Source organism: Scyliorhinus torazame, chromosome 9, assembly GCF_047496885.1.
Source record: "Scyliorhinus torazame isolate Kashiwa2021f chromosome 9, sScyTor2.1, whole genome shotgun sequence".
In the NCBI taxonomy this organism is placed as follows: Eukaryota; Metazoa; Chordata; class Chondrichthyes; order Carcharhiniformes; family Scyliorhinidae; genus Scyliorhinus; species Scyliorhinus torazame.
Window position 1 is genome coordinate 12,168,874 of NC_092715.1, and position 19,556 is coordinate 12,188,429.

The window sequence follows — 19,556 nt, forward strand, 5'->3', positions numbered from 1 at the left end:
GGCGCAACCTCCTGAGACGCTTCTGCCCCATGAGCTGGTGACGTCCCCCTGGGCGAAGGTGGGTGTCGACCTGTTTCACGCGCTCGGCAGGGACTATGTCATCATAGTTGACTACTTCTCAAACTACCCAGAAGTCATACGCCTGCACGATTTGACATCGTCTGCTGTCATCAGGGCCTGCAAAGACACCTTTGCTCGCCACGGCATTCCGATGACTGTCATGTCGGACAACGGGCCCTGTTTTGCCAGCCATGAATGGTCGTCCTTTGCTGCCTCGTGTGGCTTCACACACGTGACGTCCAGCCCTCTGCATCCCCAGTCCAATGGAAAGGCAGAGAAGGGCATTCACATTGCCAAGCGGCTCCTCTGCAAGGCTGCTGCTGCCGGGTCGGACTTCTACCTCACCCTGCTGGCCTATCGCTCGGCCCCACTAGCCACTGGTCTCTCACCAGCACAGCTGCTGATGCGTCGCGCCCTCAGAACCACTGTGCCTTCCATCCTGGCACCAACAATAGACCATGCTCCGGTACTGCACAGGATGCAACTGCAGCACGGTCGCCAGAAGAGGTCATATGACACGCGGGCCCCTGGAGACGACGTCTGCATCCACCTACCAGAAGGTGGCTGGTCAGCACCTGCCGAAGTTCTCCGACACGTGGCTCCCCGCTCGTTCCTGGTTCGCATGCCTGATGGATCCGTGCGTAGGCGCAATCGCCGGGCTCTTCGCCTACTTCCACGCTCGCAACGGGACCCTACACAGACGCCGTGTCCTCCCGTGGTTCCTGATAGCGACTTCGTGGAGCTGCCATATACCATGCCCCTTCTGTCGCCGCCCGTGGCCAGGCTCGCACCTCAGCCGTTGGTTCCCGACCCACCCTTGAGGCGGTCAACCCGAATTCGTCGCCCACCTACTAGACTGGACTTATGAGACTGTTTACACGTTGAACTCATGCAACCACCTTTTTAACATGTCTATGTTCTTCTCGTTACAGGGATTTGTTTGATCGTTCCACATTTCCACGTTTTCTTTTTGTTATGGTACAACCTCATTAGTATGTCACACCGACATCGCCCCTTGTATATAGTTAAGCCCCATGTACATGGTGTAAATATTACACACACACACATTTAGCTGCACATTTCTATTTATAACCACGTAGGCACAAAACCTTGTAAAAAAGGGAGGATGTCATGATATTCAAGTGAACATCACAGCACATACACACATACATAATGATAGACAGAGCAATGGACCAATTAGCACACAACACGACAGCCAATCACAGACAAGAGCATACACAGTACAAAACAAGAAACACGACACTTCCTGGGCAGTCCATCAGGAGACGGCACAGGGAAGGACCTCAAAGCCAGACACTCACACAGTCACCACGAGCTGAGTACCAAGTTTGTTATATAAATAGTTTAAAGGAATAAAACTGCGTTGTACCAATCGCAACCGTGTTGGTTCCTCTGTATCTCAGAGCATCCAACACTTCAAGCAGGAGAGGAGTATTAATCCCAAGTGTATGTACACCGATTGGGAGAGGCGTATTAATCCTGAGTGTGTGTACACAGAGTGGGAGGCGTATTAATCGCAAGCATGTACACACAGAGTGGGAGAGGGGTATTAATTGCAAGTGTGTGTACAGAGTGGTAGAAGAGTATTAATCCTGAGTGTGTATGCACAGAGTGGGAGCAGAATCTCTGTCCTATGTTTGTACTCACTCATTGCAACTGAATCAAATCAAAACTACATAGGTTTGGTTCTAAACAGCGGAGCTGGGGTGAGTTAGGAGCTGAAAGGCCGGTGATGCTCCCCAGCTCTGGCAGCATCTGTAGACAGAGGAACAGAGTAACGCTTGACATCGGAAATGACCACCTTATAGAACATAGAACACAGAACATACAGTGCAGAAGGAGGCCATTCGGCCATCGAGTCTGCACCGACCCACTTAAGCCCTCACTTCCACCCTATCCCCGTAACCCAATAACCCCTCCTAACCTTTTTTTTTGGTCGCTAAGGACAATTTAACATAGAACATAGAACATAGAAAATACAGCTCAGAACAGGCCCTTCGGCCCACGATGTTGTGCTGAACCTTTGTCCTAGATTAATCATAGATTATCATAGAATTCACAGTGCGGAAGGAGGCCATTCGGCCCTTTGAGTCTGCACCGGCTCTTGGAAAGAGCACCGCACCCAAACTCAATTTAGCGTTGCCAATCCACCTAACCTGCACGTCTTTGGACTGTGGGAGGAAACCGGAGCCCCCGGAGGAAACCCACGCAGACACGGGGAGAACGTGCAGACTCCGCACAGACAGTGACCCAAGTCGGGAATCGAACCCGGGACCCTGGCGCTGTGAAGCCACAGTGCTAACCACTGTGCTACGTGCAGCCGTGAAAGTGATGAGGGACCTGTGAGCGGGATCTCACTGATAGAAATGGTCGATGCCAGATTGGACTGAGCTCGCCCTTCCTCTGCTCTTTCTGCAGAAGCAGTCTGTGTGTTAATGATGATGAGGTGAGGAGAGAGGCTGATGATCAGATTGATAATCCGGATCCCACTGGCAGCACCGTTTACTGCCGTACACCGAAGGCTCCAGACAACGGCTCCCTGAGGGTAAGGCCACCTCTCCGGATGGACTGGCAATATTGTGATCACAGCAAACATAGCCCAGAATATAAAAGCAAAATCCTGCGGGTGCTGGAAACCTGCAATAAATACAAAATGCTGGGTGGAGACAGAGTCAGCGGGTCTGACAGCTTTGAGGGGAGAGAAACAGTGTTCTCGTATTGAGTCTGTGTCTCTCTCGTTCAGAGCTGGATGGTGTTGAGAGATGTTGGAGCTGCATTCATCCAGGCAAGTGGGGAATATGAGGCAAGATTGGGCCAACTGGACCTGTATCCACTGGAATGAGAGGGGGACAGTGTCACGGACAGTGTCAGAGACAGCGTCAGGGACAGTGTCAGAGACAGTGTCAGGGACAGTGTCAGAGACAGTGTCAGGGACAGTGTCAGAGACAGTGCGATTGAATGAGAAAAACAAATTCATTCTCGTTGTCCAGAATCTCAGAGACTACCACTGCTCTCCAAACATTGGGGTTTTCCTCAGAGTCCGTAGGAGAGATGGAGAAAGAGACTGGTCACTGTGATTAGTTAACAGGAACATCATTATGCAAGATCTCCTCAGACAGCACCTTCCAAACCCACGACCACTCCCATCTAGAAGAACAAGAGCAGCAGGTACCTGGGAACCCCACCCCCTGGAGGCTCCCCTCCGAGTCACTCACCACCCGGACTGGGAAATATATCGGCCGTTCCTTCACTGTCGCCGGGGCAACATCCTGGAACTCCCTCCCTAACAGCACAGTGGGTGCACCTACACCTCAGGGACTGCAGCGGTTCAAGAAGGCAGCTCACCCCCACCTTCTGAAGGGGCAATTAGCAATGGGCAATAAATGCTGGGCTAACCAGCGACGCTCCTATCCCTTAAACGTATTTATTAAAGAAGTACCAAATTACAGACAAGTATTTCCTGCTAAGTCATGTTTCTATGGTGTGAGCGGGTTTGTTTAACACTCTGTTACAGGTCAACAAACGTCGTTACGAGGTGGCAGAAATGCTGGAGGTTACTTGTTTCTCGGGCTTTGAGCTGACTGGGTATCAATTCTACCGTTGCCTTCCTGATGGTAGCTGGCACAAGGAGGACGTGGAGTGTCAACGTGAGGTTCCTCTTGTAGTGACCTGTTCTCAAATCCCTCCGCGGTCTCACCCCTCCCTATCTCTGCACCCCAGCACCCCCCCCACACCCCCTCCCCCCTCCGCGATATCAACGCTCCTCTAATTCTGGCCTCTTGAGCATCCCCTATTTGAATTGCCCCGCCAGTGGCGACCCTGCCTTCAGCTACCTGGGCACCAAGCTCTGGAATTCCCTCCCCTCAACCTCTCCCTCGAAAAGACACTTCTCAAAACCTACCCCTTTCACCAAGCTTTTGGTCATTTGACATAATACCTCTTCTGTGGCTCACTGTCAGACTTTGCTTCACAATACACCTGTGAGGTGTTGGGCTACTGTGCTAAACACGCGATAAAAATATAAATGGTGTGTGTTTGGTTCAAATCCAACCGACTTCTCATTCCCGGCTGGTACTGTAGACCAAGTGGTCACGTGAGAAAGATGTCACATGACGGGAGGCGTGAATTATCCCCCAGAGCGCAAGTGAACAGGTAATAATAATAATCTTTTATTATTGTCGCAAGTAGTTACTGTGAACGAAGTTACTGTGAAAATCCCCTAGTCTCCACACTCCGGCGCCTGTTCGGGTACACAGAGGGAGAATTCAGAATGTCCAATTCACCTAACAGCACGTCTTTCAGGATTTGTGGGTGGAAATCGGAGCACCCGGAGGAAACCCACGCAGACACGGGGAGAACGTGCAGACTCCGCACAGACAGTGACCCAAGCCGGGAATCGAACCCGGGACCCTGCCGCTGTGAAGCAACAGTGCTAACCACTGTGCTACCACCAGCTGCTAAGCTAGTGAATGAACTACCTGGTTGAAAGTCTTTGCTGTCAGTGTTTCGGGAACCCAACACGTTTACCTGGTGTCAGATGTTGTCAGTTTGGCACAAGGACTTTGCTGCATGGGCCCTCTCTCTTGTGGATAATTGAGAAAGGTCCCGGAAGGAGCGGCGTATTTACTGCACTCTCAAAAACATACACGCGGATGCTCCATTAAACTTAACGGGCCCCGAGGCCATTGAAAATTTTGAGTTGATTGTTTTCCAAACAGAGGAGGGAAAGGAAAACCCTGAAATAATCTTGAATAATTTAGAGAACAATCAGTTCATGGTAAACATAACCCCTGATAGACGTGCCTTCAATTCAGTGAACCAACGAACAGATGAATCAATACAATCTTACATGGCCACCCCATAAATATTGACAAAGAAATATGCATTGGGAACTCTCAGTGAAGACACCATCGGGGATTGAGTAGTTTGCGGTAAATATAGTGATTTAGTCTGCAAGCAGCTATAGGGCAGCTGTAGGGCAGCTACAGGGGCAGCACGGTAGCGTTGTGGATAGCACAGTCGCTTCACAGCTCCAGCGTCCTAGGTTCGATTCCGGCTTGGGTCACTGTCTGTGCGGAGTCTGCACATCCTCCCCGTGTGTGCGTGGGTTTCCTCCGGGTGCTCCGGTTTCCTCCCACAGTCCAAAGATGTGCAGGTTAGGTGGATTGGCCATGATAAATTGCCCTTAGTGTCCAAAATTGCCCTTAGTATTGGGTGGGGTTACTGGGCTATGGGGATAGGGTGGAGGTGTGGACCTTGGGTAGGGTGCTCTTTCCAAGAGCCGGTGCAGACTCGATGGGCCGAATGGCCTCCTTCTGCACTGTAAATTCTATGATAATTCTATGACAGTTAGAAAAATGCTCAACATTACAAACAGACAGCAATATCTGTGTCTTTAATGAACAGTCAAAATGAGAAGTAGAGATTTTAGGCAGGAAACCGGAGTATTCATGATATATAAATAAACATAAGAACATAAGAACTAGGAGCAGCAGTAGGCCATCTGGCCCCTCGAGCCTGCTCCGCCATTCAATGAGATCATGGCTGATCTTTTGTGGACTCAGCTCCACTTACCCGCCCGCTCACCGTGACCCTTAATCCCTTTACTGTTCAAAAATCTATTTGCCTTTGCCATAAAAGCAGTTAATGAGGTAGCCGCAACTGCTTCACTGGGCAGGGAATTCCACAGATTCACGACCCTTTGGTGAAGGAGTGCCTCCACAACTCCGTCCCAAATCTGTTCCCCTTTATTTTGAGACTATGCCCCCTAGTTCTGGTTTCACCCGCCAGTGGAAACAACCTGCCCGCTTCTATCCTATCGATTCCCTTCATAATGTTTTGATCAGATCCCCCCTCATTCTTCTAAATTCCAATGAGTACAGTCCCAGCCTACTCAGTTTCTCCTCATACGCCAATCATCTCAACTCCAGGACCAACCCAGCGAATCTCCTCTGCACCCCCTCCAGTGCCAGTAAATCCTTTCTAACTCAGGAGGCCCAAACTGTACACAGTGCTCCAGGTGTGGCCTCACCAACACCCTATACAGCTGCAACATTACCTCCTGTTTTTAAACTCCATTCCTCTAGCAATGAAGGACAAAATTCCATTTGCCTCCTTAATCACCTGCTGCACCTGCAAGCCAACTTTTTGTGATTCATGCACAAGGACACCCAGGTCCCTCTGCACAGCAGCAAGCTGCAATTTGTTACCATTTAAATAATAGTTAATTTTCTGTTATTCCTACCAAATTGGCTGACCTCATATTTATCAACATAGAACTCCATCTGCAAGGCCCTTGCTCATCACTTAAACTATCTATAGCCCTCTGCAGACTTTCAGTGTCCTCTGCACGCTTGGCTCTACCACTTAGGGGCTGGTTTAGCTCACTGGGCTAAATTGCTGGCTTTTAAAACAGACCAAGGCAGGCCAGCAGCACGGTTCAATTCCCATACCAGCCTCCCCGAACACGCGCCGGAATGTGGTGACTAGGGGCTTTTCACAGTAACTTCATTGAAGCCTACTTGTGACAATAAGCGATTTTCATTTCATTAGTGTCACCAGTGAACTTTGACATATTGCACTTGGTCCCCAACTCCAGATCATCTATGTAAATTGTAAACGATTGCGGTACCAACACTGATCCCTGAGGGACACCACTACCACTGATCGCCAACCAGAAAAACACCCATTTATCCCCCCTCTTTGCTTTCTGTCAGTTAACAAATCCTCTATCCAGGCTAATACATTACCTGTAACGCCGTGCACCTTTATCTTATGCAGCAGCCTTTTGTGTGGCACCTTGTCGAATGTCTTCTGGAAATCCAGATACACCACATCCACCAGTTCCCCGTTGTCCACCTCGCTCGTAATGTCCTCAAAGAAATCCAGTAAATTAGCTGAACATGACCTGCCTTTCATGAATCCACGCTGCGTCTGCCCAATGGGACAATTTCTATCCAGATGTCTCGCTATTTCTTCCTTGATGATAGATTCAAGCATTTCCCCCACTACAGAAGTTAAGCTAACCGGCCTATAGTTACCAGCCTTTTGTCCGCCTCCTTTTTTAAACAGTGGAGTCACATTTGCTGTTTTCCAATCTACCAGAATCGCCCTAGCGTCCAGCAAATTTTGGTAAATTACCACGAGCGCATTTGCTATTTCCGCTGCCATCTCTTTTAGTACCCTGGAATGCATTCCATCAGGGCCAGGAGACTTGTCTACCTTTAGCCCCATTAGTTGCTCAACACTACATCCTTCATAATAATGATCATTTCTAGGTCCTCGCCTGTCATAGCCTCCTTGCCAACAATTATTGGCACGTTATTTGTGTCTTCCACTGTGAAGACCGACAAAATACCTGTCCAATGCCTCGGCCATTTCCTCATTTTCCATTCTTAAATCCCCGTTCTCATCCTCTAAAGGACCAATATTTACCTTAGCCACTGTTTGTCATTTTATATATTTGTAGAAACTTGCCAGCTGTTTTTATATTCTGAGCTAGTTTACTCTCATAATCTATTTTACTTTTCTTTATAGCTTTTTTCGTGGCTTTCTGTTGATCATAGAATTTACAGTGCAGAAGGAGGCCACTCGGCCCATCGAGTCTGCACCGGCCCTTGGAAAGAGCACCTCACTTAAGCCCACACCTCCACCCTGTCCCCGTAACCCTATAACCCAGTAACCCCACCCAACCATTTTGGACACTAAGGGCAATTTAGCATGGCCAATCCACCTAACCTGCGCATCTTTGGACTGTGGGAGGAAACCGGAGGAAGCCCACGGATCCCGGGAACGCGGTACTGAGTTATCCCGGGAGTGCTGGTTTGAATTATCCCCGGGAGCGAGTTATCCCGGGAACACGGGACTGAGTTATCCCGGGGACGCGGGACTGAGTTATCCCCAAAACACGGATTGAGTCATCCCGGGAACGCGGGACTGAGTTATCTCGGGAACGCGGGACTGAATTATCCCGGGAACGTGGCACTGAGTTATCTCGGGAACGCGGGACTGAGCTATCTCGGGAATGTGGCACTGAGTTATCTCGGGAACACGGGACTGAGTTATCAAGGGGACGCGGGACTGAGTTATCCCGGGAACGTGGCACTGAGTTATCTCGGGAACATGGCACTGAGTTATCCCGGGAACACGGGACTGAGTTATCAAGGGGACGCGGGACTGAGGTATCCCAAAAACACAGATTGAGTTATCCCAGGAACGCGGGGCTGAGTTATCCCCAGGAACACGGGACTGAGTTATCCTGGGAGCGCAGGTCTGAGTTAATAATATAATAATAATAATCGCTTATTGTCACAAGTAGGCTTCAATGAAGTTGCTGTGAAAAGCCCCTAGTCGCCACATTCCGGCGCCTGTTCGGGGAGGCCGGTACGGGAATTGAACCCGCGCAGCTGGCCTTGTTCTGCATCACAAGCCAGCTGTTTAGCCCTCTGTGCTAAACCAGCCCAGGAGCGCGGGATTGAGTTAACCCCGGAAGCATGGATTGAGGTATCCCGGGAGCGCGGGATTGAGTTAACCCCGGAAGCATGGACTGACGTATCCCGGGAATGCGGGATCGAGTTAACCCCGGAAGCATGGACTGACGTATCCCGGGAGCGCGGGATTGAGTTAACCCCGGAAGCATGGACTGACGTATCCCGGGAATGCGGGATTAAGTTAACCCCGGAAGCATGGACTGACGTATCCCGGGAATGCGGGATCGAGTTAACCCCGGAAGCATGGACTGACGTATCCCGGGAATGCGGGATTGAGTTAACCCCGGAAGCATGGACTGACGTATCCCGGGAATGCGGGCTGAGCACAAGTGTTGAAGTATCTGCAGAGCCAGTGAATAAACGACCTTGTTGATAATCCTTGTTGTCGGTGATTAAGGAAACCCACAACATTTCCAGGCACAGGTGTAACTGGAACAGGAAGAGGGCATTCTGCCCCTTGACACTGTTGCACCATTCATGGCTCATCTGTATCCATTGCTCTGTATCCCATGATATATAGCAGAAATATCAATCTCCATTTTTACATTTTCAATCATGCCCCAGACATTAGAGGAATAGAGGTCTGGATTTTGCCTCCCCTTTGCGTGAATAAATCCCCGAAACGCAGTTTAACACCACGTATTGTAACTGTGTCGTTAATGCCCTCTCTTTGTTTGTAGTGAGGGTCTGCAATCGACCTGCTACCTCCCCACCAGCAACATTACACCCATTCAAGACTCAATACAGCATTGGAGAGTTCATTCATGTGAAATGCCCAGCCAGAATGGCACCAGCAGGACAGGATAAATACACGTGTGGGTCCAGCCTGAACTGGGAACCGGACCCTCCCCAGGAAATCCGCTGCCAGTCTGGTAAGAGCCTGTATGGCAAGAATATTCCCCCGGATTCTCCTCCTGTAACCTCAGCAGCAACCGCGGTGAACAGCACATCCATCAGGACGTTTACACACACACTCACACACACACTCACTCACACACACACTCACACTCACTCACACTCACTCACACACACACTCACTCACACATGCTCTCACACACCCACAATCACACACACTCACTCACACACACTCACTCACACACGCTCACTCACACACACTCACTCACACTCACACACACTCACACTCATTCACACACATTCACACACACACTCAGTCACACACACTCACACAGACACTCACTCACACACACTCACACGCTCACACACACTCACACACACTCACACTCACTCACACACATTCACACACACACTCATACAGACACTCACTCACACACACTCACAAATACTCACTCCCATATCCACACTCACAAATACTCACTCACACACACTCACTAACACACTCACTCACACACACTCACACACATTCACACACACACTCACTCACACCCACTCACACCCACTCACACACCCTCACTCACCCTCACTCACGCACACTCACAGACGCACTCACTCACACTCACTCACACACATTCACTCACAAATACTCACTCACAGACACAAACACTCTCACACACACACACACACTCACTCATACACACACACTCACACACACTCACTCACAAATACTCACTCACAAATACTCACTGACACAGTCGCACACACTCACACACACACACACACACACACTCACACACACACTCACACACACTCACTCACACACACTCACACACACACACTCACATTCACACACACACTCACTCACAAATACTCACTCACAGACACACTCACTCACACTCACTCACTCACAAATACTCACTGACACAGTCACAAACACTCTCACACACTCACACACACACTCACTCACACACACACACTCACACACATTCACTCACACACACTCACACACACTCACACACACACACTCACTCACACACACTCCCTCACTCACACTCACTCACACTCACACACACACTCACTCACACACGCTCACACACACTCACTCGCACACACTCACAATCACTCACTCACAGACACACTCACTCACACTCACTCACAAATACTCACTGACACAGTCACAAACACTCTCACACACTCACACACACACTCACTCACACACACACACTCACACACATTCACTCACACACACTCACACACACTCACACACACACACTCACTCACACACACTCCCTCACTCACACTCACTCACACTCACACACACACTCACTCACACACGCTCACACACACTCACTCGCACACACTCACAATCACTCACTCACTCACACTCACTCACACACACACTCACTCACACACTCACTCACACTCACTCACAGTCACACACACACTCACCCGCACACACTCACAATCACTCACTCACACACACACTCACTCACACACTCACACACTCACTCACACACCCACAATCACACACCCACAATCACACTCCCACAATCACACACACACACTCACACACACTCACACTCACACTCACACACATTCACACACACATTCACACACACTCTCAGTCACACACACTCAGTCACACACTCACTCACACACACTCACAAATACTCACTCCCATACCCTCACTCACAAATACTCACTCCATCACACTCACTAACACACACTCACGCACATTCACAGACACACACTCACACACACTCACACACACACTCACTCCCATACTCTCAATCACACACACACACTCCTACAGACACACACACTCACACACACACACTCACTCACACCCACTCACTCCCACTCACACCCTCTCACACCCACTCACACACCTTCACTCACCCTCACTCACGCACACTCACGCACACTCACACGCACACTCACTCACACACACTCACTCACTCACACACACTCACACATACACTCACACATACACTCATACATACACTCACTCACGCACATTCACACACACACTCACTCACACACACTCACACACACACACTCACTCACAATCACTCACACTCACTCACATTCACTCACAAACACTCACTCACACTCACTCAGACATACTCACTCACGCACACACACACATATTCCCACACACTCATCACTCACACTCACTCACAAATACTCACTCACTCACACTCACTCACACTCGCTCACAAATACTCACTCACAGACACACTCACTCACACACACTCACTCACAGACACATTCACTCACACACACTAACACACATTCACCAACACACACTCACTCACACCTCTTACAAATACTCACTCACAGATGCACTCACTCACAGACACTCACTCACAAATACTCACTGACACAGTCGCGCACACTCACACACTCACACACACACGCTCACACACTCACTCGCTCACACTCACTCACACACACACACACACTCACACACACACACTCACACTCACTCACACACACTCACTCAGGCACACACACTCACACACACTCACTCACAAATACTCACTCACACACACTCACACACACTCACTCACAAATACCCAAATACCCCCACACACTCACTCACAAATACTCAATCACGCACACTCACACACACTCACTCACACTCGCTCACAAATACTCACTCACAGGCACACTCACTCACACACACTCACTCACAAATACACACTCACACACACTCACACACACTCACTCACACTCACTCACACACACTCACTCACACACACTCACTCACAAATACTCACTGACACAGTCGAACACACTCTCACACACTCACACACACACTCACTCACACACACACTCACACACACTCACACACACACACACACTCACACACACTCACACACACACTCACTCACACACACTCACACACACACACTCACACACACTCAGTCACACACACGTACTCACACTCACACTCACTCACACACATTCACACACACACTCAGTCACACACACTCAGACACACACTCACTCACACACACTCACAAATACTCACTCACACACACTCACGCACATTCACACACACACTCACTCACACACACTCACTAACACACACTCACTCACACACACTCATGCACATTCACACACTCAATCACTCACACACACTCACTCACACACACTCACTCACACACACTCACCCACACACACTCACACACTCACTCACAAATACTCACTCCCATACACTCAATCACTCACACACACTCACACACACACACTCACACACACACACTCACTCACACCCATTCACACACCCTCACTCACGCACACTCACGCACACTCACACACACACTCACTCACATCTCTTACAAATACTCACTCACAGACGCACTCACTCACACACACTCACTCACAAATACTCACTCACAGACACACTCACTCGCACACACTCACTCACACACACTCACTCACAAATACTCACTGACACAGTCGCACACGCTCTCACACACAAACACACACTCACTCACACACACACTCACACACACACACTCACTCACACACACTCACACACACACACTCACACACACACACTCACATTCACACACACACTCACACACACACTCACTCACAAATACTCACTCACAGACACACTCACTCACACACACTCACTCACTCACAAATACTCACTGACACAGTCACAAGCACTCTCACACACTCACACACACACTCACTCACACAAACACTCTCACACACTCACACACACACTCACTCACACACTCACACACACTCACTCACACACACTCACTCACACACACTCACACACACTCACACACACACTCACTCACACACACTCACTCACTCACTCACACTCACTCACACACGCTCACACACTCACTCGCACACACTCACAATCGCTCACTCACTCACACTCACTCACACACACTCACACACACACACACACTCACTCACACTCACTCACAGTCACACACACACTCACTCACACACGCTCACACACACTCACTTGCACACACTCACAATCACTCACTCACACACATTCACACACACACTCACTCATACTCACACACTCACTCACATATGCTCACACACACTCACACACCCACAATCACACACCCACAATCACACTCACTCACTCACACACACTCACACATGCTCACACACACTCACACACACTCACACTCACACACATTCACACACACATTCACACACACACTGAGTCACACACACTCAGTCACACACACTCAGTCACACACTCACTCACACACACTCACAAATACTCACTCCCATACCCTCACTCACAAATACTCACTCCATCACACTCACTAACACACACTCACGCACATTCGCACACACACACACACTCACACACACTCACTCACACACACTCACTCACACACACTCACTCACACACTCACTCCCATACACTCAATCACACACACACTCACACACACACACTCACACACACACACTCACCCACACACACCCACTCACACACCTTCACTCACCCTCACTCATGCACACTCACGCACACTCATGCACACTCACACACACTCACACACACACTCACTCACACACACTCACACTCACTCACTCACACACACTCACATACACTCACACATACACTCACACATACACTCACTCACGCACATTCACACACACACTCACACACACACACTCACTCACATTCACACACACACTCATTCACACACACTCACTCACACACACTCACCCACACACACTCACTCACACACTCACTCACAAATACTCACTCCCATGCACTCAATCACTCACACACACTCACACACACACACTCACTCACACACACACACACTCACTCATACACACTCACGCACATTCACACACACACTCACACACACTCACGCACACTCACGCACACTCACACACTCACTCACTCACACACACTCACTTACACTCACTCACACTCACTCACACTCACACACACACTCACTCACACACGCTCACACACACTCATTCGCACACACTCACAATCACTCACTCACTCACACTCACTCACACACTCACTCACAGTCACACTCACAATCACTCACTCACACACACACTCACTCACACACTCACACTCACACACTCACTCACACACCCACAATCACACACCCACAATCACACTCCCACAATCACACACACACACTCGCACATGCACACACACACTCACACTCACACTCACACACATTCACACACACATTCACACACACTCTCAGTCACACACACTCAGTCACACACTCACTCACACACACTCACAAATACTCACTCCCATACCCTCACTCACAAATACTCACTCCATCACACTCACTAACACACACTCACGCACATTCACAGACACACACTCACACACACTCACACACACACTCACTCCCATACTCTCAATCACACACATACACTCCTACACACACACACTCACACTCACTCACACCCACTCACTCCCACTCACACCCTCTCACACCCACTCACACACCTTCACTCACCCTCATTCACGCACACTCACACGCACACTCACTCACACACACTCACTCACACACACTTACACACACTCACACATACACTCATACATACACTCACTCACGCACATTCACACACACACTCACTCACACACACTCACACACACACACTCACTCACAATCACTCACACTCACTCACATTCACTCACAAACGCTCACTCACACTCACTCAGACATACTCACTCACGCATACACACACTCATTCACATACACTTACTCGCAGGCACACGCACTCACACACACATTCCCACACACTCATCACTCACACTCACTCACAAATACTCACTCACACACACTCACTCACGCGCACATTCCCACATACTCACTCACTCACACTCACTCACACTCGCTCACAAATACTCACTCACAGACACACTCACTCACACACACTCACTCACAGACACATTCACTCACTCACACTCGCTCACAAATACTCACTCACAGACACACTCACTCACACACACTCACTCACACACACTCACTCACAAATACTCACTCACAGACACACTCACTCACAAATACTCACTCACAGACACTTACTCACTCACTAACACACACTCTCTCACAAATACTCACAGACACAGTCGCGCACACTCACACATTCACACACACTCACACACACACACTCACACACTCACTCAATCACACATACTCACTCAGGCACACACACTCACTCACAAATACTCACTCACACACACTCACTCACACACACTCACTCACAAATACTCACTGACACAGTCGCACACACTCTCACACACTCACACACACACTCACGCACACACACACACACTCACTCAATCACACACACTCACTCACACAAACACTCTCACACACTCACACACACACTCACTCACACACTCACACACACTCACTCACACACACTCACTCACACACACTCACACACACTCACACACACACTCACTCACACACACTCACTCACTCACTCACACTCACTCACACACGCTCACACACTCACTCGCACACACTCACAATCGCTCACTCACTCACACTCACTCACACACACTCACACACACACACACACTCACTCACACTCACTCACAGTCACACACACACTCACTCACACACGCTCACACACACTCACTTGCACACACTCACAATCACTCACTCACACACATTCACACACACACTCACTCATACTCACACACTCACTCACATATGCTCACGCACACTCACACACCCACAATCACACACCCACAATCACACTCACTCACTCACACACACTCACACATGCTCACACACACTCACACACACTCACACTCACACACATTCACACACACATTCACACACACACTGAGTCACACACACTCAGTCACACACACTCAGTCACACACTCACTCACACACACTCACAAATACTCACTCCCATACCCTCACTCACAAATACTCACTCCATCACACTCACTAACACACACTCACGCACATTCGCACACACACACACACTCACACACACTCACTCACACACACTCACTCACACACTCACTCCCATACACTCAATCACACACACACTCACACACACACACTCACACACACACACTCACCCACACACACCCACTCACACACCTTCACTCACCCTCACTCATGCACACTCACGCACACTCATGCACACTCACACACACTCACACACACACACTCACTCACACACACTCACACTCACTCACTCACACACACTCACATACACTCACACATACACTCACACATACACTCACTCACGCACATTCACACACACACTCACACACACACACTCACTCACATTCACACACACACTCATTCACACACACTCACTCACACACACTCACCCACACACACTCACTCACACACTCACTCACAAATACTCACTCCCATGCACTCAATCACTCACACACACTCACACACACACACTCACTCACACACACACACACTCACTCATACACACTCACGCACATTCACACACACACTCACACACACTCACGCACACTCACGCACACTCACACACTCACTCACTCACACACACTCACTTACACTCACTCACACTCACTCACACTCACACACACACTCACTCACACACGCTCACACACACTCATTCGCACACACTCACAATCACTCACTCACTCACACTCACTCACACACTCACTCACAGTCACACTCACAATCACTCACTCACACACACACTCACTCACACACTCACACTCACACACTCACTCACACACCCACAATCACACACCCACAATCACACTCCCACAATCACACACACACACTCGCACATGCACACACACACTCACACTCACACTCACACACATTCACACACACATTCACACACACTCTCAGTCACACACACTCAGTCACACACTCACTCACACACACTCACAAATACTCACTCCCATACCCTCACTCACAAATACTCACTCCATCACACTCACTAACACACACTCACGCACATTCACAGACACACACTCACACACACTCACACACACACTCACTCCCATACTCTCAATCACACACATACACTCCTACACACACACACTCACACTCACTCACACCCACTCACTCCCACTCACACCCTCTCACACCCACTCACACACCTTCACTCACCCTCATTCACGCACACTCACACGCACACTCACTCACACACACTCACTCACACACACTTACACACACTCACACATACACTCATACATACACTCACTCACGCACATTCACACATACACTCACTCACACACACACACTCACTCACAATCACTCACACTCACTCACATTCACTCACAAACGCTCACTCACACTCACTCAGACATACTCACTCACGCATACACACACTCATTCACATACACTTACTCGCAGGCACACGCACTCACACACACATTCCCACACACTCATCACTCACACTCACTCACAAATACTCACTCACACACACTCACTCACGCGCACATTCCCACATACTCACTCACTCACACTCACTCACACTCGCTCACAAATACTCACTCACAGACACACTCACTCACACACACTCACTCACAGACACATTCACTCACTCACACTCGCTCACAAATACTCACTCACAGACACACTCACTCACACACACTCACTCACACACACTCACTCACAAATACTCACTCACAGACACACTCACTCACAAATACTCACTCACAGACACTTACTCACTCACTAACACACACTCTCTCACAAATACTCACAGACACAGTCGCGCACACTCACACATTCACACACACTCACACACACACACTCACACACTCACTCAATCACACATACTCACTCAGGCACACACACTCACTCACAAATACTCACTCACACACACTCACTCACACACACTCACTCACAAATACTCACTGACACAGTCGCACACACTCTCACACACTCACACACACACTCACGCACACACACACACACTCACTCAATCACACACACTCACTCAGGCACACACACTCACTCACAAATACTCACTCACACACACTCACTCACACTCGCTCACAAATACTCACTCACAGGCACACTCACTCACACATACTCACTCACAAATACTCACTCACAGACACACTCAATCACACTCACTCACACACACTCAATCACACTCACACACACTCAATCACACACACTCACTCACACACACACACTCACAAATACTCACTGACACAGTCGCACACACTCTCATACACTCACACACACACTCACTCACACACACGCTCACGCACACTCACTCACAGACACTCACTCACACACACTCAGTCACACACACTCAGTCACACACACTTACTCACACTCACACACATTCACACACACATTCATACACACACTCAGTCACACACACTCAGACACACACTCACTCACACACACTCACAAATACTCACTCACAAATACTCACTCCCATACCCACACTCACAAATACTCACTCACACACACTCACTAACACACACTCACTCACACACACTCACGCACATTCACACACACACTCACTCACACACACTCACTCACACACACTCACCCACACACACTCACTCACACACTCACTCACAAATACTCACTCCCATGCACTCAATCACTCACACACACTCACACACATACACTCACACACACACACTCACTCACACCCACTCACACACCCTCACTCACGCACACTCACGCACACTCACACACACTCACACACACACTCACTCACACACACTCACCCACACACACTCACTCAGACACTCACTCACAAATACTCACTCCCATGCACTCAATCACTCACACACACTCACACACACACACTCACTCACACACACACTCACTCATACACACTCACGCACATTCAAACACACACTCACACACACTCACGCACACTCACGCACACTTATGCACACTCACGCACACTCACACACTCACTCACTCACTCACACACACTCACTCACACTCACACACACTCACTCACTCACACACACTCACACATACACTCATACATACACTCACACATACACTCACTCATGCACACTCACACACACACTCACTCACACACACTCACTCACACACACTCACGCACATTCACGCACACACTCACTCACACACACACACACACTCACAATCATTCACACTCACTCACATTCACTCACAAA

General features: G+C 49.2%; 1 protein-coding gene across 2 annotated transcripts in view; it reads left to right on the plus strand.

Moving 5' to 3' along the window:
* LOC140429064 (complement component C6-like) overlaps nucleotides 1-19,556 on the plus strand; it is a 281,293-nt gene that overhangs the window by 208,110 nt on the left and 53,627 nt on the right. For both annotated transcript variants that reach the window (XM_072515604.1, XM_072515605.1), the window contains exons 13-15: nucleotides 2,500-2,626; nucleotides 3,596-3,728; nucleotides 9,251-9,442. In XM_072515604.1, the coding sequence (XP_072371705.1) occupies nucleotides 2,500-2,626; nucleotides 3,596-3,728; nucleotides 9,251-9,442 (452 nt within the window). The remainder of the gene's footprint in view (nucleotides 1-2,499; nucleotides 2,627-3,595; nucleotides 3,729-9,250; nucleotides 9,443-19,556) is intronic.